This window comes from Pocillopora verrucosa, chromosome 12, assembly GCF_036669915.1.
Source record: "Pocillopora verrucosa isolate sample1 chromosome 12, ASM3666991v2, whole genome shotgun sequence".
In the NCBI taxonomy this organism is placed as follows: Eukaryota; Metazoa; Cnidaria; class Anthozoa; order Scleractinia; family Pocilloporidae; genus Pocillopora; species Pocillopora verrucosa.
In genome coordinates this window covers 7257091-7281474 of record NC_089323.1, presented here as the reverse complement: position 1 = coordinate 7281474, position 24384 = coordinate 7257091, and the positions used below count along the sequence as shown (strand labels likewise).

The 24384-nt window shown below is 39.1% G+C and overlaps 1 protein-coding gene and 1 non-coding gene across 6 annotated transcripts in view; one reads left to right on the top strand and one right to left on the bottom strand.

The window, feature by feature from the left end:
• LOC131790102 (tyrosine-protein phosphatase Lar-like) overlaps positions 1–24374 on the top strand; it is a 58289-nt gene extending 33915 nt beyond the window's left edge. For all 5 annotated transcript variants that reach the window (XM_066159671.1, XM_066159670.1, XM_059107282.2 and 2 more), the window contains 32 exons: positions 3048–3341; positions 3686–3931; positions 4465–4749; positions 5063–5347; positions 5789–6070; positions 6189–6336; positions 6891–7036; positions 9769–9971; positions 10532–10865; positions 11781–12176; positions 12406–12699; positions 13079–13182; positions 13554–13873; positions 14415–14694; positions 15224–15269; positions 15465–15615; positions 15811–15908; positions 16288–16385; positions 16724–16811; positions 17246–17322; positions 17609–17645; positions 17779–17876; positions 18194–18313; positions 18706–18860; positions 19302–19437; positions 19637–19880; positions 20367–20443; positions 20657–20791; positions 21095–21220; positions 21426–21577; positions 21813–21948; positions 22280–24374. In XM_066159671.1, the coding sequence (XP_066015768.1) occupies positions 3048–3341; positions 3686–3931; positions 4465–4749; positions 5063–5347; positions 5789–6070; positions 6189–6336; positions 6891–7036; positions 9769–9971; positions 10532–10865; positions 11781–12176; positions 12406–12699; positions 13079–13182; positions 13554–13873; positions 14415–14694; positions 15224–15269; positions 15465–15615; positions 15811–15908; positions 16288–16385; positions 16724–16811; positions 17246–17322; positions 17609–17645; positions 17779–17876; positions 18194–18313; positions 18706–18860; positions 19302–19437; positions 19637–19880; positions 20367–20443; positions 20657–20791; positions 21095–21220; positions 21426–21577; positions 21813–21948; positions 22280–22348 (5660 nt within the window). In that variant the 3' untranslated portion in view covers positions 22349–24374. The remainder of the gene's footprint in view (positions 1–3047; positions 3342–3685; positions 3932–4464; positions 4750–5062; positions 5348–5788; positions 6071–6188; positions 6337–6890; positions 7037–9768; positions 9972–10531; positions 10866–11780; positions 12177–12405; positions 12700–13078; positions 13183–13553; positions 13874–14414; positions 14695–15223; positions 15270–15464; positions 15616–15810; positions 15909–16287; positions 16386–16723; positions 16812–17245; positions 17323–17608; positions 17646–17778; positions 17877–18193; positions 18314–18705; positions 18861–19301; positions 19438–19636; positions 19881–20366; positions 20444–20656; positions 20792–21094; positions 21221–21425; positions 21578–21812; positions 21949–22279) is intronic.
• Trnak-cuu (transfer RNA lysine (anticodon CUU)) lies at positions 19050–19122 on the bottom strand. Its single transcript has one exon. It is a non-coding gene; the product is annotated as a tRNA-Lys (tRNA).
• Positions 24375–24384: the final 10 nt, after the last annotated feature.

Sequence of the window (24384 nt, the reverse complement as noted above, 5' to 3'; positions counted from 1 at the left end):
TAATTTAATTTCAACGTTGTCCTGAGTAGGCACATTGTGGCTATATGTTGAAAAAAAGTACCTTCGGTGAACCGTTTTCGGACCAGTACTATAAGGAAAAAAAGATATTGTTTCTCTCTTCCTCATTTTTTAAAACCTTATCCAAGTAATTTTTTACCTCGGAGAGGAAATTGTAATGAACCCGCGTTCGCGTCCAAAACTAACGGGGAAACCCCTGGGTTATGGAGCAATGAACTCAAAGCGGTCGGCGGAATGCTTGATTGACATGTAACCGTCATGATTTGTAGCATGTCCAAAGACTTGTAACCGTACTAGTGGAACAGATAGGAACACGAAACAGCAAAAACATGCAAGAGACCAAACAAAACAACTAGAAAACAAAACCAGACCACCACGAAGCTTTTAATCCGCTTTTTCAAAGCATACGGTACATTGAAACCGTTTGACTCTCTTAAAAGTGTTGGTGAAGGTGAAACTTGACTACATTACAAATTTAATTTTCGGATAAACTATGACTTCCGGCTCAGTCAAAACGTTTACTACAAATGGGTATTGTGAAGCGAAATTTGTCTGGGGGTTGTTTACACAGAACCAAAAGAGTTATTATAACAACTGTGTCGAAAGTGTGCGATGTCTGACATTCGATTCAACGCATTTTAAGTCAGGAGTTGTTTTTAACACCTAGTGTAATTTAGTCAATCTACATGTTTAGATAAGTTCTATCGCATATTTTCTTGGTGAAATTACATTGTAGTTCATATGGCCAACAAATGATTTTGCAGAAGCCTTTTTTGTGGTAGGAATGTCATATGCTGAGCGAAAACAGTCTATGCGTTATTTGTAACAGGCGACTTATTCCTTTCTATATATATATATATAAATGTGGGGGTAGAGTCTACCTTGGCATAAAGTGCTCAATGCTGTGGTAGCAGAGCTGAGTATATATAAGTGAAAGAATCAAAGAGGACGTATCGATTCTCTGTTACCCAGAGTTTCGCGCCTAAACGCTCCTCAGACAACTGTCTGACGAGCGCTTAGGCGCGAAACTCTGAGTAACAGAGAATCGATGCGTCCTCTTTGATTCTTTCACTTATATATATATGTATGTATATATATATATATATATAATTATTATTATTTTAAATTTTTTACTATTTCACCAATTTATCACAATTTATCAGTATACAGTTACTGAATGCCACGGTTGTCGAGAAGAATTCGTGAATGTTCCTTAGCTTTGGAAGATACTGTTCCAACGTCACCATATTAGCTGTACCATCAATACACTTTCTGTTCTTTAGTTTCTGTTATTCGAGCTCTTTTTCATTTCCTTTTTACAAGTACTTTCTAGTAATTATTGACTTTCAAAGAACCTTATGTGGTTTAGTTCTTTGCAGTGCAATTTGTTTTAGTAACAAGTAAATTTTCGTAAGGACTCCCTTGTTCTGTAAATATTTGACATCGTTCGTGTGAAGCCATCTGTCCTATTGTTATCTGTTGTGGAGTTCTTTAGAAAGCCTTTATTAAAGTTTACTGTTGTTTAAATGCTTGGTAAATAAGTCTCACGGGTTTGCCTTATGCATTTCTCTACTTGTTTACAGTAAGTAATGAGACACCTTTTGGTAATTACACATTAAATATCTCCTTTACTTTTTACCTTATCGAAAGATAAACAGGAAGTCACGCAAATCAGCATAGACAGAGCGTTGATTTAGGTTTCACCAAACAAATGCTTGCTTTAAGTTTACGCTAGTTTTGTTTTTCTTTGCGTGTGTCTTTTTTTCCTTTTTTCGTTTTTACTCGATGTGATCCCACCCGAAAAATTGGATAATACAGTGATTCATCTACATGCATCTATCTAGAGTTGTACCATAGATCTGTCAGCTCCAGAAGTAAATTTAATTGCTACGGTGTTCCTTAAATCGTATTTTGATGGTACGATTATGACAAGCTGTTCAAAATTGGGGATTTTAATATCTGCCTTACAAATTCGAATATACTTTCGAAGCCTGTAGTTTTAAGAAAACCCGTGCTCTCTTATCCATCCTTGTGTGTTCCAAGTCAAAGACGTCCTTAAGATTGTCAATTTCCGCAGACAAACCCCCCTAGATAGCTGTTCAAGAGTTTGTTTTACCCACAGGAAGTAGCCACAATGGTAGACAAAATATCATCAAAATCCCAATTGGTTTTCAGTTTACTTTTTATTTGTCACTTCTCTCCCACAGTAGTGGGATATTTTTAACTTCTACTCATTAATGTAAATCACGTTAACTGATAACAAGTCTAACGACCTTTATCGTTAATTTCGTGCTCTGTTTTAGCGACAAGACGTAAAATTCATTGTCGTGTATCAAACTCAATCCAGGTTAATGAATAGAGTGGGTAAGTTTCTAAAGAAACTGTGGTGCTGTTTCGGTGGGGGAATAGAGCAAGATAAATTTGGTTGTATCAACTCAGTTGGTAATGTTAATTGGCCACTGTAAAGAATTTCAAAGCTGACGTTTCTGGTATTAGCCCTTCACCAGATTACATACCGTAGAAAAACGGACGCATGAATCTACCTTACTTAGTACCAAACGCTTCTTTTTCCAAATTCTATGTAATCGAGGTGATTGAAATCAGAAGTAAAAAGACTTTTGCCCCGAAATTTTAAAACTTGGTTACCTCGTAATCTCGATAATCGAAACTATAAAAAATTCTCGAACCTGACTGGTTATCACCAGCCCGATTTGAGCACTAATAGGACAGTGTACGCGTCATGCTCGTAATAGGAGAGTTAAATAGGACAGTTGAAGAGACAGTTAACTCGTCATGCTTTTGTAAATGGACAGAACGCGTCATGTGCGCGCGCTGTTGTTTCGCATCTCACCGAGTTAACTGCCTTGCTCATTACCAATGGCCAGGCTATTGTCCATCCTTACCCGCGTTTGACCTCTTCAGTCTTCCGGAAACATTTGCTAATTTCTGATAAAGTAAGCATCTTCTAATCCATTAGATATGGGTCTGTGTTTAATAGAATACAATGTTCTTCTCGAAAATATCTCTAGCGCGCAGTCCACCGCCAGGATATCCAATAATAAGCAAAGAACCCACATTTCAGCGGGTCGTCAGTGGAGGAAGTGCTACATTTGACTGTGGGGCCACAGGGAACCCAGCCCCAGTAATATCATGGCTAAGAGATTCGAAGCCTGTCGACTTATCTGACCCAAGGATCAGCATACCCAGACCAGGAGCTTTAAAATTGTCAAACGCGAAATCCTCAGATACTTCACTGTTTGTTTGTGTTGCGAACAACAGTTTGGGAATGACTTATAGCAGACAAGCAAGACTCTTGCACATAGGTTGGTTTGAGATTTATATTTATACATAGTGATAAGGCAGGCGGCGCTGAAGTCCTGCAAGTGTGATGAGTGGCTTAATGATTCTTTGCCAAACCCAAGGTTAGCGTTTGATGGAACCAATCACATATGGTTTTGGAAAATACGTTTCTTGTTAAAAGTGCCTTTCTCTACCTTAGAGTAGGACTGGTAACCTGCTGTTGATGGGAGGAATTCGCAGTGATGTCTGTCATTGCGGATACAAGGAAAATTGTATTAAACTTTATAATGGTGCTAACGCTTCATTTCCATGATCATACTTATTCTAGCTATGATTTACATTCTGACGTCTGCGTTTTTCTTTAAAGTGGTTAACACGAAGCCAGTCATCACCAAACCCCCTATGCCTATCACAGTCAACCCAGAGACAGATGTCCACCTAAACTGCACAGCAACAGGCACCCCACAGCCATCTATCCGCTGGGAGCATAAAGGAGTCACTGTGGGTTATGGCGTGTTGACCATTGAAAATATCCAGAAGTCTGGTAACTACACATGCTTTGCAAAAAACTCCGTAGGAAGTTCTCGAGCTTCTACTTCTGTTACTGTTAGAAGTAAGTCTTAAAAAAAAAGTCTACTCGTCTTGATCTTGAACGCTTTATTGTTCCAATATCCCTTTAAGACTCTCTCCTTAAGAAGAAGAAAAGACATAACAGTTACAAATGAGTAAAAAAGGTAAATAGTTCTAGAAAAATAATTTAAAATTGTCTCCGTTGAAACTGTGACTGGATTACCGTCGCTTCCACCTTGACGCGATTTTTACAATCAATTCCCATTCGAAATAAAATTCTGCTTTGAAAGGGAACCGTAATAACATCGGCAAGATTGATTTGTGTGCATATTTGATTTAAGAAGCCAAGAAATAATATTTGGTGAAGCATGATTTGAACAGGTGATTGTACCGTTTTGGGACTTAGATCCCTTTGAAGTCAGGAATGTTCCCTGAGGAAGTCTTCGTCCGTATGCCACGGTTCCAACTTCTCATTTCAGGTCTTTAAGCAATTCTATTAATCTTACGAGAAGCACCGCTGTGGAGAAACCAAATCCCTTAAATAGATTATAAAGTTTTCCTTCACTTGTTTTTCAGAGGTGCCATTCACTCCGACTAAACCCACTCAGGCTCAGAGAACCGCTCATTCGATCACCGTTACTTGGCAACCCACTGGAAATCACTCAATAGATTCTTACACTCTATATTACCGTGAAAAGAGCGCTAGCAAGTGGATTCTGGTAAAGGACATTCGTGGGCGAACTTCTACGACACTTGATAACCTGGAGCCCTATACTACTTATCAGTTCCGAGTTTTTGCCGTGAATAACATAGGATTAAGCAAACCTAGCCCTTTGGCTGAAATGACAACGTTGGAAAAAGGTATGTCACTATTCAAAGAGTTTTTTTTTCCGTAAAATGTTTTTGGAAAGGAACTGGATCGAGAGAGGGCTTCCCCCAACATGACTGATACATTTATAAAAGACAAATGATTCTAACGAAGAAGCAATCCCGGAGATAATTTTTTTCAGGATATCAGACCAGTTCCTCAAGACTGGCAGAGACTTTAAGCCCACCCAGGCCGCTGGGGGAGAGACATGTGCTCTCACTATGCACTATCCCTACCTCTGATATTAAAACCATGTGCATGAAGTTCGAGTTGTAATGTTAAATTGGCATCTGCTTCACTTCTTAGCTCCTGGAACACCACCAACAAACGTTCAAGCGTGGGGAATCTCCGACACCTCATTCAAAGCGACATGGCTACCACCCAGTCAGCCAAATGGTCGCTTAACAGGATACCGCTTGTACCTGACTACTAATTTAAAAGGAAAATGGCTATACAAGGTGTCAGGAGAGAACGAAATGGTAGTGAGAGGATTACAGAAAAAGACCACTTACTATTACACATTATATGCGTACAATGGCGTTGGTGAGGGGCCTTACACAGGGACGTATGCTGTAAAAACTTCAAAGGGAGGTAGGATATAATTTGTAACCTGCGGATTTTTAAAAATTTGAATATGTTAATGATCAGCGAGTAGCTAGTAATTCAATGGAACGCAGTAATCCATGTTAATATATTCAGTCCATTTAAAAGTCGTGTAAGAGTCATTGCAGTTTTCTTTAAGGAATCTTTTCTCTTGACCATATAAAATGTTAAATGCATCATAAGGAGTCACTTGGAACTTACGCATGCTCAGCTAGACAAAAAATGTGAATATAGAAATCAGGGACGTATATTGTGGAGACTTCATAGGAGAGTGACATATTACCAATACCCTGAGGAATTACTTAGAACTAATACATGCACATAGGCATAATAAATGTTAACCTAGAATATCAAAAAAAACCTTGTACAAAGTACAAATCGCAGTGCAAATCGCATCCAGATCTAGAGTTAATGATTTTTTTTCTTCAGCGCCTGGGCAGCCTAAAAATGTTCGTGTTAAAGTGCTGTCACCAAGATCGATTCAAGTCACATGGAAGGCTCCGACTTTCATTGGAAATGGTATATACGTCTATGAGGTTTATTGCAACAAGTCACGCAATACTGTAAACACTTACACAGTTGCAAATGACGTATTTGCTTACGAGATACGAGGACTTCATCCACACACCAACTACCGGATCCAAGTGGCCGCCAGATCTAGTGATGTTGGGCCATTGTCGTTCGCCAAGGTTGTGAAAACATTGGAAGACGGTAAAAAAATACTCTTCTATTCGCTGAGAGTGAAAAGTTAACGAACAATTGATATTAGTTTTCTAATCTTGAAAGTGCAAGGGTTAGCAAGTTAAAATTGTTTTATTTCCTTTTTTAGTTCCCAGTGCACCTCCAGCTAACATTAGCAGCACCAGCGTGGAGCCGACTAGTCTTGAGATCAGCTGGGATCCCCCTCCACTTTCCCATCGCAATGGACGAATAACAAACTACACCATCAAGTACAGAGAAAAAGGAGAACAAGCAACGTGAGTTCTGAAATTCTATCAAATACTTCTCTTTTCTACTTTCCAATAATTGCGTCGAACACTGTTGATAGAAGTGAAATTTAGCATACAAATCACCAAGCAGCTAAATTAAGAAAAAAACAACGAGAAAAATTAATAAAACTGACAAGCAAAGAAAGAAGTGTAGATTGGAGGAGTTGTGGGTTGTGTGTGGGTTGATATGCTGAAAATGGAGCCACGCTATTGGTGGGAATATGGTGACGAGAAAACAAGAATAACTTAGTTGAATGAAATAGTAATATAGTACCGATTTGGAAGATAATTTTTTTTTCTAGAGTTTTCCGAGCGGCTTCCCGAACTGCCTGAATGTAGGGAAAGGCCATAGTGGAAAAACTGACAGAGAGACAGAAGCAGAAAGACAGATGGACGGACGGACTGATAGACAGACAGAGTGAAGACAGACAGACAGATTAAAAAAGACCCACAAACTGACGTATCTGACTGACAGAAATACTATCAGTGAAGCATACCAAAGTAAAAAATAAACAGCTGACACTTTCTTCTTACCTTTGCAGTTTTTTGACTGTTGATGGAAATAAATTATCTGTCCGTCTACACAATCTAAAGAAGTATACCACGTACTTTGTCTGGGTGACAGCGAGTACGTCAGTTGGGCCTGGGCCGAGGTCTAGCAAGCACAACTTCACCACAGAGGAAGACAGTAAGTTTATTTACTTTTCTATTAACCTTTCACTCCCCAACATCAGTATGCATTTTCTCCATATTGTTCTCTATAGAATTTGTGTAGCAATAAAGAGCTTCTTAATTGGTGATCATTTCCTTTATTCTCGTAACCTCAATGTTTGATTCAGGGGTGATATTGTAAGGAGAAATTAGATTCTAGTCACTCTTGGCAGTCGAGATGTTAACTCTCTAGTAATATCAAGACAGTTTCCCACGAATAAATGATAAAAAAAGACGTCTAAGGGTAATATGTCCATAAAACACCAAATTCTCCATTTAATTAACAAGGAAATGTATGTCAGTTAGTATGGAGAATTTCTTGGCGGATCTTGGGAGTCAGAGCCGGGGTTAACAGTAGCTCTGGTTCTTCGACTGTTCTATTTTTCTTCTACCCTTACTGGGATTCAAATTGGCTTTAACGTAGAATACCATTCCATTGTCGATGAACAAATTGACAGTGCTTTAGCGTGGTCTTTACTTTTATCGAAAACGATATTCGTCATGACAGTGGTCAAAATGTTATGGGCTCACGAGGCGCAGCCAACGGCAAATAAGCCAATCAGATTGCGACATTACTGCCTACTGTGGTAAAATTTCACTTCGGTTAAAAGCGGTAAAAAGGACCGGAAGTGGAAACGCATTTGCTGCTAGGCTTGTTCAATTTTTGAAGAGTCGTGGGTTCTGATTGTTTTAACGCTCCGTATTTGAAATGGGGCGACCATGTTTTTTTGCCTGTTTTAAATTAAGAAAAGTTGACGTTGGCGAAAATAATTGCTAGAACTTTCCTTAAGTGGATTAGTAATTTGACCACTGACCTCGTCGCATTGCCAATATGCAAATTTGAGACATCGTTTGGAATTTCACTTCAATATAACGGAGAACAAACAAAAACTTAAGCAGAGGTGAAGATACTGGCATACTGCTATATTCTGAGGTTCATCACTCAGAAGAACGTCACAAAGTGCACGTCTATCTTTAAACATTTTATAAAAATGGACACGTTCAGGAACCTCTTCCATGGTCTTAATATTCAAGCAGCTTAGTTTGTTTAAAGATAGGCGTAAATAATGATGGATCATATCAACTTAGAAGATTTGTTGGGATGAAATCAAATCCCGCTTTATCCTGTCCCTTTGCTGGAGTGAAACGCGCCTACGGTTGTAAATATTTTTTAGGGATTAAATACCGTATCTTCCGTTTTTGGCCCTAATTCATGGCTGAAAAAAGATGCACTCTTTGCAAGGTCGTCGGCCTTGCTTAGAAGAATCAACTTAATCCTTTTAACTGTTTATAGAATCCGGTTAAATTATTATACTTAATGGGATTAAATGAAAGACTTCTTAATTGAAAAGCTGCCAAGTTCAAGAAGTTCAAATATGGGGACGTTTTTGTTTCAAGGTTAAAAGCATGTTTAAGGTGCTAAAATTTTGACAATATGCAAACACCTTGTGTCCTGTTCTCTGTTCTTGCGGAGGAGTATCATTTTACAATCGAAAGGGCAGACCGAAAGAAATCTTGTTAACGTTTTTTCGGTTTTCAACGGAAGTATTATCTTATAATCAAACCTTAAAGTATTTAGCGTAATTATCGGCGATTTAATCTGTCGATTCAATCATATTTAATCCTATTATGCCAAAGATTCCTGTGTATCAGTTGCGAGTAATTGTTGGTTCAGTGTTACTCAATAATCCATGTTAATTTATTCAATCATTATGGAAGGTCATGTAAGCGTTACGCAGCGTCCTTTCTGATTCCTTTTTAATGATCAGCCCTAGAATGTGTGTTAGATTAGACACTGAAGCATATAGTCTACAAAATTCGACCGGCTTTTGTCTCCTTGTCTTTCCCTAAAGCTCTTGTCGATAAGCAGTTTCTGCTAAAAGAATTCTCTGGCGATGAATTCAGCATGTGCTTGAAGTTGGGCATCATCACATTCGTGCTGGCTGTTGTTGTTTTAATAAATATTTTGACGGTTATTACACTTCAAGAAATTGACCTGCTTGAAGTTTCCATTGCTAAATCTTAAAGTCGATGTACTCATTTTAAACGGGCTTCATTTGTTTGCGTAATGAAATCGCGTCGGAAACGTGTACCATTTCACTCACTGATTATAAACAGCACACTTCTTCTACAGTCTTATTATTTGGCACGCTTTTGAATGACTGAATTTTTTAAATGAATATCAGGGGCTTGTCACTCGCGCTGTGGAGATGCATCGAAACTAAACTAAATACGCAGTGGAACTCTCTTCCTGGAGACAATTCATATCGAGAGACGGAATAAAATCTGCAATACAATGTGTTTCTATACGATTGATGACCTTTTAGGAACCTATTACCATAAATACGTATGGTGCTGTTGATTGTAATTACATCTTTGATCTTCAAAAAAAGTTTTGCTTGAAAGTTGAAGTTAACTCTTACGAAAAAAGGTTCAAATTAAGAGTATAAGTTCCATTCCTTTCTCGTTCATGGCTCTTCAAACTGAGGTCTTGTTCAAAATTGCGCTCTATCGATATACCCATGTACTCTGTAATATGGGGGGGGGGGGGGGGCAGTCTTTCTCAGGATTTCCAAACACAAAGAGGGAAAAACTGACTCAAGGACGTGTATTTCGAAGAGATATGTGGGCTTGAATCTTGATTATCTTTTCGGGGTAAAAAGCATTTTCACTTTTCACAATTTACCATCCTTATCTTTTTTTGTTCAGTTCCCAGGGAAGCGCCTCGTCATCTCAAGTGCGATGTGCTGAATTCAACTGCTATCAGAGTCCGCTGGTCAGCCCCACTGCAGTCGCAGGGTGGACGTATCCGAGGCTATGTTGTATTCTATACAAAAGTCGATGATCTTGGTAAAGAACTGATTCCACCCGAGCAAACTCAAGTTAAATTTACTGCTTCCGAACATCAATTGGTGAGTAAAAAGAAGAATTATTTATTAGTACTAATTATGGATTGGTGAAGGTTGTTGGACATTTCATAGGGATGGATATTTTGTCTCTGCGTTGTAATTTCCATCATGTGATTAATTAAACTTGCCAACATTGTATGGTGGCTTGACTCACAGTTCTACTCTGTAGTAAGTCATTTCTTTTGATCAAATGGTTCCAATTTAACCACCCAGCGTCCAATGGAATCCAGGCCGCATCGAAGCAAGTCTGGATACCTGCATGAGATCGAGACCATATGTGTCAGTCTGCCCAAGATGGCGTCGAAAAGCTGAAATGGCCTGGTTACCCCTCAGGATCTCATAAAACCCACGGGACTGAAAACTGACATGAGTTGTATATGTTCTCCTGCGTCGAACACAGTTATGGGAACTCAACAAACAGTTTGGAAACTGAATATTTTAAGATTTCCTTTCGGGTTTGGGGTAAATTCGCATGTTAAAGGAAACAACTAAAATACTGATCACAATCTCACATTGCTTTATTGAGATATTTACACCTGTTTTTTTCTCCTGTCTATCAACAGTCCCTAATGTTAACTGAACTTGATCCTGATTCAACGTACGAAATAGAAGTTTCAGCCTACTCGAATAAAGGAGACGGAGAGCGAAGCATTTCAGTGCTTGCGAAGACCTTACCCAAGCCACCGGATGCACCATACGTTATTGGCAAAGCGGGCTCTTCCTCTTCAGGGACTGACGTTACGATTAAATGGTTCACAGCAGCCCCTAATATCTTGTCCTATAGGTTGCGGTATGGGAAGTCTTTGCACAATCTCCGTGGACGGGATCATTCTAAAGTCAAACTGAAAGAAATGCCGTTTCCTCCTCAAACCAAGGAACATTTGTTTAAAGAGCTTGGTGAGTCTGTCATCGCACAAGTCGGTAGGACTCATCGCACAGGGTAGTAACCCTGTATATTGCTTTGTTGGGCACTGTGGCGAGTTTTGCGGGCTTACATGTATTTTTGCCTGTTCGCACGGTCATGTGATTGTCTAGAATGTTTTGATTTAATTTTGTTTTCTCAAATCATTTTCTAAATGTCTTCCAAAGTGATGATAATAGTATTACAGTTTATGTTCTTGGGCATTTATATGTTTTGGCCCATCTCAGCACCTATTTTAACCCTCGCCTGACGGCTTGTGCCAAAGTGACTCTGAGTCAGACCCAAAACATTTCTGTGCCCGCGAACATAAACTCCATTGTTTTATTTAGTTTCCTGTCAAGAATGCGGCTTGGGAGTTTTTAGAGTATTTGTGTTGTGTTCTTTCCCTTCCCATTTCTGTCAAAGATAAAATGAAAGATAATCTAGAGAAAGATGTTTTTTCGTCTTGTCAGGAGCGTGGGACAAAGGAAAAACTCTAAGTCCTCATGGGCACTTAGAATTTTTTTTTCCTGACATCTTTCTCTACTTCTTTACCAAGCTCAAAACTTTCCCTCTTTCTTATTCTATTTACAAAGATAATCTAGTTTCACTAGCTAGTAGGACGCTGTTGTGGGCGAAAAAGTGCTGCGTGCTTTCGCGTTCGACATTCCCCTTTTGTCTACCTATCCCAAAGCCGTCTGCTCATTCATTAACTTGCATTTTAAAGTTTGTCACGTTGGGCAGTCATCCATTACAACAACTTTGGTTTTCGCTTGTTTGGTTAGCTGATCGAGCAATCGGTCGGTCAGTTCGTCAGCCCTTTGTTAGCCATTTTCAAGTCTTTTTGCTTTCACTGTTGCTTTCTTGATTATTGTTCTCCGTAAATTGATCTCTCTCTATTCTATCTGCAGACTTAGGGGTGTGGTATCTGTTCAAAGTCTCTATACAAAGTACAGCCGGCTGGTCACCAGAAACACCAATTTGGGTTCAAATGCCTCCGGGTCCCCCAACAGGACCCCCTCTTCAGGTCAGGTCTCAGGCGGTTTCATCAACTGAAATTCGTGTAACTTGGCTAGAGCCGGACAAGTGGCAACGTAATGGACCTCTTATTGGGTATACTGTGGTATACAACCCGCTTAAACGGAAGAGACGGGTGGGAGTTAAAAATATCACCAACCCGAACCAAACGCAAGCGCTCCTAACGGGGCTCAGAATGTTCACTGAATATGAGATTCGAGTCCGAGCCCTTGGCTTGAAGGGTTCTGGGCCTTTGAGTCGCCCTGTTGTCGAGAAAACAAATGAAGGAGGTAGGTCCTGTTGTTAAATTCTTGAAAAAAACCTTTAAAGTTGTTTCTGATGATTACGAGACAGTTTCTTTATTGTTCGTTAAATAATTTCCATAATTTGCTAAATATCAAAATAACACCTTAATTAAAGGAAATGGAACGAGTCATTGAAAACCTTACATAGGGCAACCCCAGCCCCCTCTCCTCTGTTTTAAAATCCGCATGTCTTAATTACCTGCATTGCTTTTAGTTCCCAGTCCTCCTCGCGGCCTCTTAGAAGTAGCCCGAAGCACTGACGCTATTACAATATCATGGCAACCGCCCCAGTCTCCAAACGGCGAAGTGTTGAGTTATCTAGTAATCTATTCGGATGCTGTGAAACTTCCCCTCTCCCAATGGAGTTCTAGAGGAGTTAAGGGACTTCGAGCAACCTTAAAGGCCCTGTCACGTGACACGAAGTACTGGATTCGTGTCGCCGCTGAGACGTTGGTTGGCACCGGCAATTATTCTTCGCCAATCTTCGTAAAGACCTTGAAATACGACCGTAAGTAAAAAGCCCCCACATTGCTTCAGAATGAGTCTAGCGTTCAGGCAATCTCGTTTCCATGGGGTAGGGAATCAGGAACCCTTACGCGACCTGCATTTTACATCGAGGCAGTGGGAACTAAGGTCTAAACAGGCCTTTGGAGCTAGATTGCCTCTGGACACTGATAATTGACCGTTTTGCTAAACACAACGAGTTTAGCGTAGCCTTAGTAGTGTCTGTTTAAATGCTGTTACAGTTGTACATTTATCATTCGTTAAGTGTTCCGGAGCTTGAAACAGTTTCTATCCCTTCGACGAATGCTAGAAAGGAACGAAACAGTTTAAGTCCATTCGTGCGGTCTGTGGGTTTAAGCCTTATTGTTTGTGTTCATTTTCAGTGCCAGAATCTTGCCGAGATCTGCAATTCGAGTCTAAAGGTAGCGACTTGGTAGTACTGAACTGGAAACCCCCAGTTACGGATGCAGGAATAACCAAATATAAGGTACTATTCCAGCACTTTTCGTCTAAAAACATAGCCGTGGCGCATTGCGCATGCGTAGTCTCAATGGGCCACTCTAGTAAGATCGCTACGAAACATTAGTCTCCGGCTGCGAAACTGAACTCCAAACTTCTTCCATGAGATACTTCTGAAAGCTTAAAAAAAGACAGGATAAAAGTAAAACGGAAATATTGTTGAATACTCCTATGTAAAACATATTTATCTGTGACGTTCACTTATTCGGCGCCCTCGTTCAAGGGATACTTTCTCTTCTTCCAGGTGTGCCCCTTAAATTTATGTATTTATGTATTACCTATGGTACTCCATGCTCCTCATCTATATTTTCTCAAAACTTTTGATCGGTCTTCTTTCAGATAACATATTCCGGCACGAAATCCTACACGGAGAAAGGCGAACGGAAACAGCTCTCTCACATTCGCGATGTGAAGTTGGACGCTGTCTCGCCCGGTCTTCAATCGCACACCCTAAAAGGACTTGTTCCCCACACAACCTACAAGATAGAATTGTCAGCGGTTAATTCCATGGGCGAGGGGCCAAGTACAACTTTAACACTAAAAACCGACACGGGTAAACCTCCAGCTCTGACAAGACCCGTCATCATCGAGGAAAAAAGTTCAAATGAGTATTTGCCCATGAAATTGGAGGCTGCGTCAGAGAGAAATGGACCAATCAGGTAGAGGATAAATAAATTTTTACTTTTTCTGTAGAGGTATATTTTGAGTATCTCAATTAATTTATAAACTTTAGCAATGTAACTAAGTCACTGCATTGTTTAGCAGACAGATGATTATAGTTAAGAACATGCGACTGTAAAATCTAAAAAATCGTATATGTGAACTGCGGAAGAAATAAATATGGAAGCGATCTTCACAGAAGCGAGCACTACTTAAGCAGTAGTGAAAATAATGTCAGAAAAAAGATTCAGACCTGTACGGGATTTAAACCCATGACCTCTGCGATGCCGGTTTAGCACCCTACCAACTGAGCTAACAAGGCAACTGGGAGCTGGTCATTATGTTGGTTCCAAATGAACCCGTAAAGCTGCTTAAGTAGTGTTCATTACTGCAAAGATCGCTTTCATATTCAGAGCTTTGAACGTTATAAGCAAGAAAAGCGTGATAAGAACGTATAAAAACTCGAAAGCGAGATGAAATACATAACTTTCGTGAAACATGGCCATCAGTCCGTTAAAACTTCTTGTTGTTTTCGTACAGCCATTACGTAGTAATCGTTGTGCCGCTGGGCAAAAGCAATCAGCTTCCCAAAGACAAATCCCCGGATGACTTCTTCGGAGAACTGAGGCGAAAGAGAGAGGCCGAGGGTGACAACGAAGAGCCTTACATCGCCGCAAAATTCAGCCCATCAGAACTACCGACGACATTCAACGTGGGAGATGAGAGCTTCAAGAATCTTTATGGTTACTACAATAAAAAGCTGACCAAGGGATCTTACTATACGATGTTTACAAGAGCTTATGTGAAAAGCGACAAAGGGGTACGTATGTGTGATATAACTGTGCACAGGTGGGGGAGGGGAGGGAGGGAGGGTAAGAAAAAAAGATATAATTGAAAAGAAAAGTGGGAGGAGAGGAAGGACTGGGGAGAGGGGTTGGTTGTCATACTTATGATTCATAATCTCATTGGATCAATATCAATATCTGGGCAACTGCCCACCCACCCCTCCCCTAACCCAACATTAACCCTAACTTGTTATCAATAGACTGTTGTTGGGTTAGGGGAGGGGTAGGTGGGCAGTTAACCAGATACTGATATTGATCCATCTCATTTTCATGTCTTATTCTACCCAATTGACTCATGCGTGGCCTTCAATGATGTATCACTGACCTTTCCCCCTAAAAATTTTTTTTGATTTTCCAAGATCACAATGATGATGATAAGTATCGTTGTTATTATTTTACCGAGGAAACTTTTCGAAGAGAGCTTCCCGCATCTTCGGAAGTAACGTTTATTTGCAATATACAAAAAAATATGAAGTTTTTTCTTTCTCTTTTTCTCATCTACAGGACGTGTTGTATACATCGAGTCCATTTGTAACACCTGTAAAGTTCGGTAAGTGCAATCCGCACTCTTAAAGTACTTCGGATAAGAGGTCTTATACAGGCAGGCGCTTGGGGCGAGTTACATTTTTATGGCAAGACCGTTGAGAATTTCCTTTCAGAAGGAAAATGTTCCTTTTCCACGTCCTGTGCATGAAAATGAGTATTGAAGGTATTAATTCCGTCAAACGTCCTCTTTTTAAATCAGGTGACAGTTCAAAGGGGGGTTCTACTGGTGCTGTGCAGGACCCGGAGGAACACGCCAGAGGAGGACTAAACATGATGTTTATAATCATCCCAGTCGCCGCTTTAATCGCGCTTACCGCGATCATTGTTTTTGCAGTCGTTGTTTGTAGAAGGTAAAATCATTTTTGTTGTTGTTGTTGTTGTTTGATAGGTATGGAGCGTTCGGAAAAGAATATACTTTAGGAATAGATGAGATGAATGATCTCTGTAAACCGTTCGTTGGAAATTGTTACTCTTAGATCCGTAGTTGTAAGGATTTCTATGAGGCAATAATTATGATTGAGCTTGTGACTTTCTTTGTATTTTAGGAGAAAAAGAAAAAGTAAAAAGTCCAAATCTTTGGATGATGATAAAGCAGAACCATCAGATCCTGTAGAAATGAAGAGAATGACGATCCAAACACCAGGTATTTTTTCATCAAAAATGTATCCAGTTTTTCTTTTTATTTTTTTTTAATGATAGATTTATTCAAAAATTTTGTACCGAAATAATCACTGAGAAAAAACGCCCGAAATCTGAGTTTCTTTTTCGGAATGAAACTCTTAAATGTATTCAAACGCTGCGGTGAATAAAAGTGTAAATCAGACCTTCTATACTGTGAACGGAACAATTGTTAAAGACCCCGTAGTAAACTCTCATGAAAATGATTTTGTTGATTTGTTCAGTTAGATACATCAATCTGTAAGGGGACTCAAAAGTGTAATCTCTTCACGAGTAATATTAGCCATTGTACCGCCGTTTAAATGGAAGAACTTCAACTAATTGTGTGATGCTTGTATTTACAGCCATGATGGACCATCCTCCAATCCCTGTCTCCGAGCTTCTCAATCACAACAATAGCTTAAAAGCTGAAAAGAATTCTAAATTTTTGCAAGAATACGAGGTAATTTCCATTTCCTATATACTGCAAACGCCTTCTCTCTACGAAGCCACCTTTGCTGTTAGGCACCGCCGTTTTTTTTAATAAGTCCCCCTCTGATAAGCTCTCCCTTATAGAGCTTCAGGACCCCTTGTCTGTGATTACCTGCCATCCCAATGGTTTTAATGCTGTCTATTTTTTTAAGTCCCTTTAACTCACGAAGGTTTTAAACAAATTAAGCACATTTGCCAACTCGGCCTTCGGCTTTCAGGTGCTTTCCTGCCTTCAACGCGAACTCTTCATGAGCAAGATTTTTCTTGTAGTGGAGGATTGCCTTAATTTCTTCTTCTTTTCTGTTGCAGTCAATTGAACCAGGAGAAACCTTTACTTCTGAAGCCTCATCACAGGAGTGTAATAAATCAAAGAACCGTTATCCCAACATTGTTGCTTGTAAGTAGAATGAATGAAAGATAGAGCAGTTTTCTACCGACAACAATCCGAAATTGCGCTAATTTTGGATCACCTCACTTTGTCGATGATTCAGAGTGTTTTTGCCAATCAAATGCAACACTTGAGGCCTGTGCGACTTTATTACCCTAACTTGGATTCTTGGAGAAGTTTTAACTTGAGTTGCGAAGATCCAAAACCAAACTAATTACAAAAGTCAATCGCAGCGAAGGTTGACATCATCATTACCCTATAGACTCTAAGTAAAAGCAGATAAACTGCGTGAAACATGGGAAAACAGGAGTGACCAAATCGAGCCTGGTTTTAGTTTTGAATCTGATTGATTGAGAAGGTGGCACGAGTTTCCTGGACCAATCACTTATTGATACTATTTTTCTCGCATTGCAAACCAGATAAACGTTTTTTTTCTCTTTCAGACGACCATTCCCGTGTACACTTGTCAATAGTAGATGGTATCGTGGGCTCCGATTACATCAACGCTAATTTCTGTGACGTAAGTGTTTCGTCATCAAAACTCACCTCTGAGAATTTCACCTCTTAACCTCGGCTTTCTGTACCTAGTCTGACTCTGTAGTGCTTGTTAAAGCGAAATACAACAAAACAGACAAACAAACAAGCAAACTAAAATGTTCTTAATGTCACATGCATCGTGAAAATGCTCAAAAATGGGAAGAAGTGTTGTCACAATCTGAATCATAGAGGAACCAAGAACTAGTGGTTTGGACGTGCGCCGTCAATGAAAAACATTTCAAATCTGAATTCCTGTTATTGTTTTGCAGGGATACCGCAAAGAAAACGCGTATATTGCCACACAAGGTAAATTAAAGATTTTTGTATGGTCTCTAGATTGATGCAATATTCGTTTAAATGGCTCTGTAGGAAAACAATGCAGATGCAAAAATGAAAAAAAAAAAACCTCTCTTCATTACTTTTTTTCGTTTTTAAACAGGTCCTCTTGAAGAAACAATCGAGGACTTTTGGCGAATGATCTGGGAACACAAAACGTTTACAATTGTCATGCTTACAGAACTAGAAGAAAGAGGAAAGGTAAGACACATTTTACTTTTAATCATTACTTTTTGTAATTCTCTTGGTGGAATTTTCGCCATTTTCAGAGTTCTTAAGTGTCCTGGAAGAATTATGCATAACAAGGGAGTGGAAGAGGGGAAGAAACTTTTAAGATAAATTTTTGAATAAGTCCTTGGTTAAACAAAAGTTACTTTAAGGCTTGGCGAGATAATTTTTGGAAAATGTACCGACTTTGTCGTTCAGGAATACAACACCACGACTCAAACCTCCTGTGCGTGAAGAATGATCAGTTTGTGAAAATTTTATATAACCTTGTCTTCCTTTTTGTTCTGCAGATAAAATGCGAACAGTATTGGCCCACCGACGGGGCTGAATTGTATGGTGATATTGAAGTTACCGTAACAGACTGGATTGAGTTTGCCAATTACACAATTACAACGCTACAGATATGCAAGGTCTTTAATAGCAAATTTTGAATCATAAATGTTCCTCAGCAGTTTAGATGGACTGATACTATATGTTTTTCCTTACCAAGTCTTGTTTCTTAGAAAACTGATGTGACAGTATTTAGACAAGGAGCGTTTCGTAAACGTTTTGTCCGCTAAGATGATTAGCAAATAGATGGAAAGAGTTCAAAGCAAACTCTTATCAGCAAGTTTCCCATAATGAGTGCTTTAGGCAGCCTTTTTTTTTGTCATGCATAAAGCAACCAGTTTTCGTTGTGAACGGTTCTTTTGCCACAAAAACGTAGAAAATTAATGAAGTTTTTGTTGAATATTTTTAATAGAAATTGGTTGTTAAAGGAAATGGTCTTCTCTTGCTCATTTTCATCTTTCAAAATTTTCAGGAGGGAGCCCCGCAGCCCAGAGAAGTGAAACATTTCCAGTTCGCTGGCTGGCCTGATCATAGTGTCCCACCCCATCCTACTCCCTTCCTTGCATTCCTCAGAAGAGTCCGTTTCTATAATCCTACAGACGCAGGCCCCATAGTGGTGCACTGCAGGTAATTACCAATCAACATTATGATGTTTGTTTTGTACAAAAATTTATGAAGTAAATAGCGGAGGTTATCCTTATCGGAACTTTGTCTATGTTAAAAATAGAACTGGTGAGAGTTAAGCTTAGTTTATAAAACCTTCTTAATTTACTTCGAAAAATGCTAAAAAAAAAAAAGAAAGGAAAAAGAGGGAGCCGCCCAACGTGGGGCTCGAACCCACGACCCTGAGATTAAGAGTCTCATGCTCTACCGACTGAGCTAGTCGGGCTGGTGGATAACTAAAAAAATCTTTTGGCATTTTCTGTTACGTTAAATTGGTTGGTAACCTGAATTAATTTGTGTAACTTCTAAAAAAGAGAATTATGTTTCCACAGTGCCTTTCCACTGGGAAAACGACTTAAAGTAAGCTAATACAACAAAAACATTATTCTTTCTTGTTTGTAACAGTGGTGGTGTTGGTAGAACAGCCTGCTTCATCGTCATTGACTCCATGCTAGAAAGAGTGAAACATGAAAATACCGTCGACATATATGGACACGTGACTGTGCTAAGAACCCAACGTAACTTCATGGTCCAGAACGAGGTAAGTTCAAATGCAAACATCTTTGACATTGAGATACTAAAACTGGAGAATTTTACAACTGAAACACGTTTCGGGCTCATCAGCGTGTCGAGTTTGCATAACTATTTAAAATTATTATAACCCCACACGTGATAAGATAAAGCGATGTAAATACGGAAAAAGTCCTTTATTCCTTAATGTTACCCTTATATTTTTTAAGGAACAATACATCTTTATTCACGACGCACTCCTTGAAGCAGTATCCTGCGGCAATACAGAAGTTCATGCGAGGAACCTTGTGCAACACATTAAGCGACTCACAGAACCTTCGGAAGGCGGAACGGCCGGTTTAGCGGAGGAATTCAGAAAGCTTAGTAACCCAAATCAAGCTCGCCGACTGAAGCAGGGAACAGGAAGTCTGACACATAACAGATCAAAAAACAGATTGGCCAACATTTTACCATGTAAGAGACTAGCTCAGGCTGGTAAAGTAATTTTTATCCTTCACCGATAGGTCAATGTTTTCATTAAAAGCCTGCATTACTTCCTTTTATTTCAATATCTTTCAAAAATCACCTCCACTCTGGTGAAAATTTTGAAGACCAATTATTGTAGCAACATTTCTCATGAGATACACGAGGAAGAAGAAAAGCTGCAATGGATGACAATTCAAGCCAAAATAAAAACAGTTACTTTTAGGCGAAGCTTAAGCTTCGCTAATAACAACTCCCTCAACAATTCAATGATCTTCAAAAAAATCGTTTCTTCCAACCCACGTTAGTCTTCTCTGTCTGTAGACGCTCTCGTTTTGCCTTGCATCAGGGATTTAAGGAGAAAAAAGAGAGAAAGAAAACATTTTCGTCGCAAAACAACTCGAGTTGCAATAAATACTTGCCTGTGTTGAGTGCAGCTCTAATGCTTTTCTTCTTTTCTTCTTTTCTTTGCAACAGACGAATCAACAAGAGTGCAGTTGATATCTACTCGCGGCATCGAAGGCTCTGACTACATTAACGCAAGTTACATTGACGTGAGTACCACGAACAATTTGTCTGGGTGTCTGCGAACTGTCAGAGAAGTCTGACAAAATGCTGGGGGGAGGGAAGGAGGGGTAGGGTTAGGGGATAAACTGTATTGGACAAGCATCCATTCATGTATCACAGACCAAGATAAGTTTTGACCGTAAAACTATGAGGCGAGAGTGTAACCTCGTCTAATTCAGAATTATCAATTTTTTTTCCAGGGCTATCGTCAGAGAGGTGCTTACATCGCCACACAGGGTCCTTTGCAGGAAACCGTGGATGACTTTTGGAGAATGTTAATGGAACATAACTCAAACATCGTCGTCATGTTGACGCAGCTTTACGAAGGAGACAGGGTATGCTAAAAATAATTTATGGATGAGCATAATTACTGATATGAATTAATTTGGAAAGTCACCCAGTAACGGCTTTGCTTATTGGTGGGCTTCGAAAAATTTATGCACGACCTGCATAATTATTACAATTTATGAATACTAATTTAGTCAACTACATTATCTCCTTATGGCGTTGCTTAAACTTCTGACCAAATGACGCTGCTCGTAGCAACCTGTACTAGGTTATGTAAGACTTTATTATTTCTAAAAATTGTGAATTTATCATTGCTATTGCATTTAACTTCCTCACGTCTCCCCCGTTAGGAGCGTTGTTACCAGTACTGGCCGACTGATCGCTCCGCAAAGCACCAGTATTATATAGTGGATCCTGTGTCTGAACAAGAATTTCCTCAGTTTGTTATCAGAGAATTCAAGGTTAAAGATATCATGGTAAGTAAATGTTCTGCACTTATTGACTGAGTAAAAGCTCCGGGCGGGAAAATATTTGGCTCGAGGAAATGTCGTGCACCCTGAGGGCATCAAGGTCCGTGTCTTATGATTGAGCTAAGGTGGTATTATTTAATACGATGAACACGATTAACCAAGAAAATGAATATTGCTTCCAATTTCATCTTTGTCACTCTTTATTTCATAGAACGACAATGTACGAAACATAAAACAGTTCCACTTTCACGGATGGACCGAAAGTGTCCCCAAGAGCGGTGAGGGTATCTTGGAGTTAATAGGCCAAATACAAAGAACATACGAACAGCAAGAGGAGGAAGGCCCCATCACAGTGCACTGCAGGTAAATGAAGTTAAGGGTATTTCCATTGCACTGAATCTCAGGCATAGTGGGAACAGAAAGGTTTGCCATTCCCGAGCGGAAAGTCAATCAATTACTTCCGGCCTTTTCACGTTTCTCAAACCTCTCAGAGTCGGCCAAAGTTCCGATATGTATAAATACCAGAGTTATCTTGATGGAATTTATCTCGTGGAATTAACTTGATATTTACACACGTAACGCTTGTTTTTTATCTTAGTGATGGTGTTGGTAGAACTGGAGTATTCTGCGCCCTTTCTATCGTGCTAGAGCGCATGCGCTCTGAGGGAGTGGTAGATTTGTTCCAGACGGTGAAACTTCTTAGAACGCAGAGGCCAAACATGATTCAAAATAAGGTTTGTATGGAAGATCTGTACTTATTTTATGTTTTGTGAACTTGCCTTTGAGAGTGAAAATTTTGCTGTTTCAAATTCAACTGCCTTTTTTGCTTCTCGTCGAAGATTTCATTTACATTACGTGTCTGGGTAATAACCGACTCCCTGACTGACTAGCTGGCTGTCAGACTGACAGACTGATTGTTTGACTAAAGTTGACGGAATTACTGACTGTTCGACCTACCGACCGACCGACCGACCGACCGACCGACTGACTGATTCACTGACTTACAAGTAAGTGAACGTTAAGAAATGCGCATCTCTGATATTTTCTTGCTTCTTCCTCCATCAGGAACAATACCTATTCTGTTACCAAAGAGCATTAGAATACCTCAGCTCGTTCGACCATTACGCCGTGTGAGAAATCATGGAGTGTGAGCCGACAATTTGTAATGAAAACTTGCAATAACCCCTTTCGCAAGGTAGAATGCAAATATGTAGGAAATCATAGCTACAAAAACCGCAATTATTACATCTCCCAAATATGTCGCAACCGGCAAGAATTGGAAAAGTTCACCATGATTAGATGGTAAATGTACAATCCCGAAAATGAATGTGAGCGAGAGTAAAAGATTAGCATGGATCGCCTAGATGAGCTTTCGTCTCGAAGCCAACCTAGACATGGAAACAGGATTTGTGACGAAGCTTAAACACAGTATCTAATCTGTGAATATTGGTACATTTATTTTAATGGATGCCAGAGCTATCAGTAGTTTGATAAGAGAGGAGCATCGGAGAATACTGAAGTCAATTTCTCGAGATTTAAAGTGAAAAGACATTGATTACGAAACGGAGGGTAAGGACAAGTATGAGAAAAGTGGTATAGATATTGGCGCTTAATAAGAAAATTTATATATTAAAAAAAATAGACAGTTCTAATAGTCGCAATACATTGACAAAAAAAGTTTTTAAAATTTGGGTCACTTAGATAAAATCACCTTGAAATGCTTTTTGGTGAAGAAGAAGGTTAGCTTTCGAGGCCAATTTTTATATTAGAAGCTAATAATCTATTTCATTTTCGTAGCGTTTAAAAGAGCGTCAACTTAAGAAATATTTATGCCAAAAGAGGCAATCCTTTTAATTTTTGTTGAGGTTATGAGATATTTTTTTTGAAAGGGATGTGGAAGTCTTCTGGTGTTGTAAGCTGGATACATCTTGGAATTTAAATATTTTATGGATATTTTTACATCAGCATTAATTAACATGATTCAAAGCGCTCATTCATGATTCTTACGTCGGCTCTAAGGCAACAATTTTTTTTAAAATCATTTTTGATCAACTTTGTTTTCATCGAATGATAATCTTAAATATTGCCCATAATACTTGATACGGCTGCTATCTTGAATGAATGAATTTTTGCCCGGAGGAATCCTTTGATTTTTTAATTTTTGAAAAATTTATTCATTTAACATAACCGCTGCATCTCTTGTTATCGAGTGTATCACTCTACCCATAAACCCTATCTCTTAATTATATCCATGCGTGATACGAGACTAATTTTTTTATAGTTTTTTTAGGTGGGAGTTATTTCTTCATATTTAATCGCAAAATTGATATATCGATGCCTGTATTACATAATTTCTATCCTGTAAAGTGAGGCAGCTTTTACAAATAGGTTCCCGTTTTCCTTGAGATAAATGAGAAAAGGTGGGAAGTCTTGGCGTTTAGGAATCGTCCTCTCCTCATAATTTTAAACGCTATTAATGAGTTTAGACCCCAACAATGTGAGCACCAAACGCAAGCAGCTCTTTGTATAATCTTTTGTTCACTAATCTGATGGTTTCAATGGGGTAATGGCTTTTACAGCTAACGGTTAAAACTTTGGCCAATTTACGTCTAACGGCTGATATTTTACTTTCTTTCGAATTTTTTTTCTTTTTTTTTACGGTTAACTTTTTTAACGTCCACCGGTTAAAGTTTATCAATTTTTACGCCTACAAGCTAAAACCCCATTGAAACCTTTTAATTTTCTCACCGAATGATTTCCCGTGAAAGTACACGTTACTTTGGAACCTATTTTAGTTTGTTAATTATGAAACTATGGAATAACGAATAATTAAGGGTGCAATTTCCAAACTGATCCTCTTGCTTTAGCTGCTTTTAACCGTTTTAATCAAATCGAATTACCGACAAATGCGATTTAAGTTTTAAAATCGTTTGTCGGCTCGCTTTTAGAAATGCCAAATTTCCCTTATTTTAGAACTAAGAGTTCAGGCCGCTGAGATATCATACCAATGCATCAAGTATTTATGTGCCAAACAGAATTTTTCGTTTAGATTTATAGTTGACAGATGAATTTTTAACTCTCTAAGTGTAGATAATCCAGTGTATAGATAGAGAGAATTATATTTTTTTACAATGAACAATAAAGAAAAATTTAAAATCTCTTTATGAATG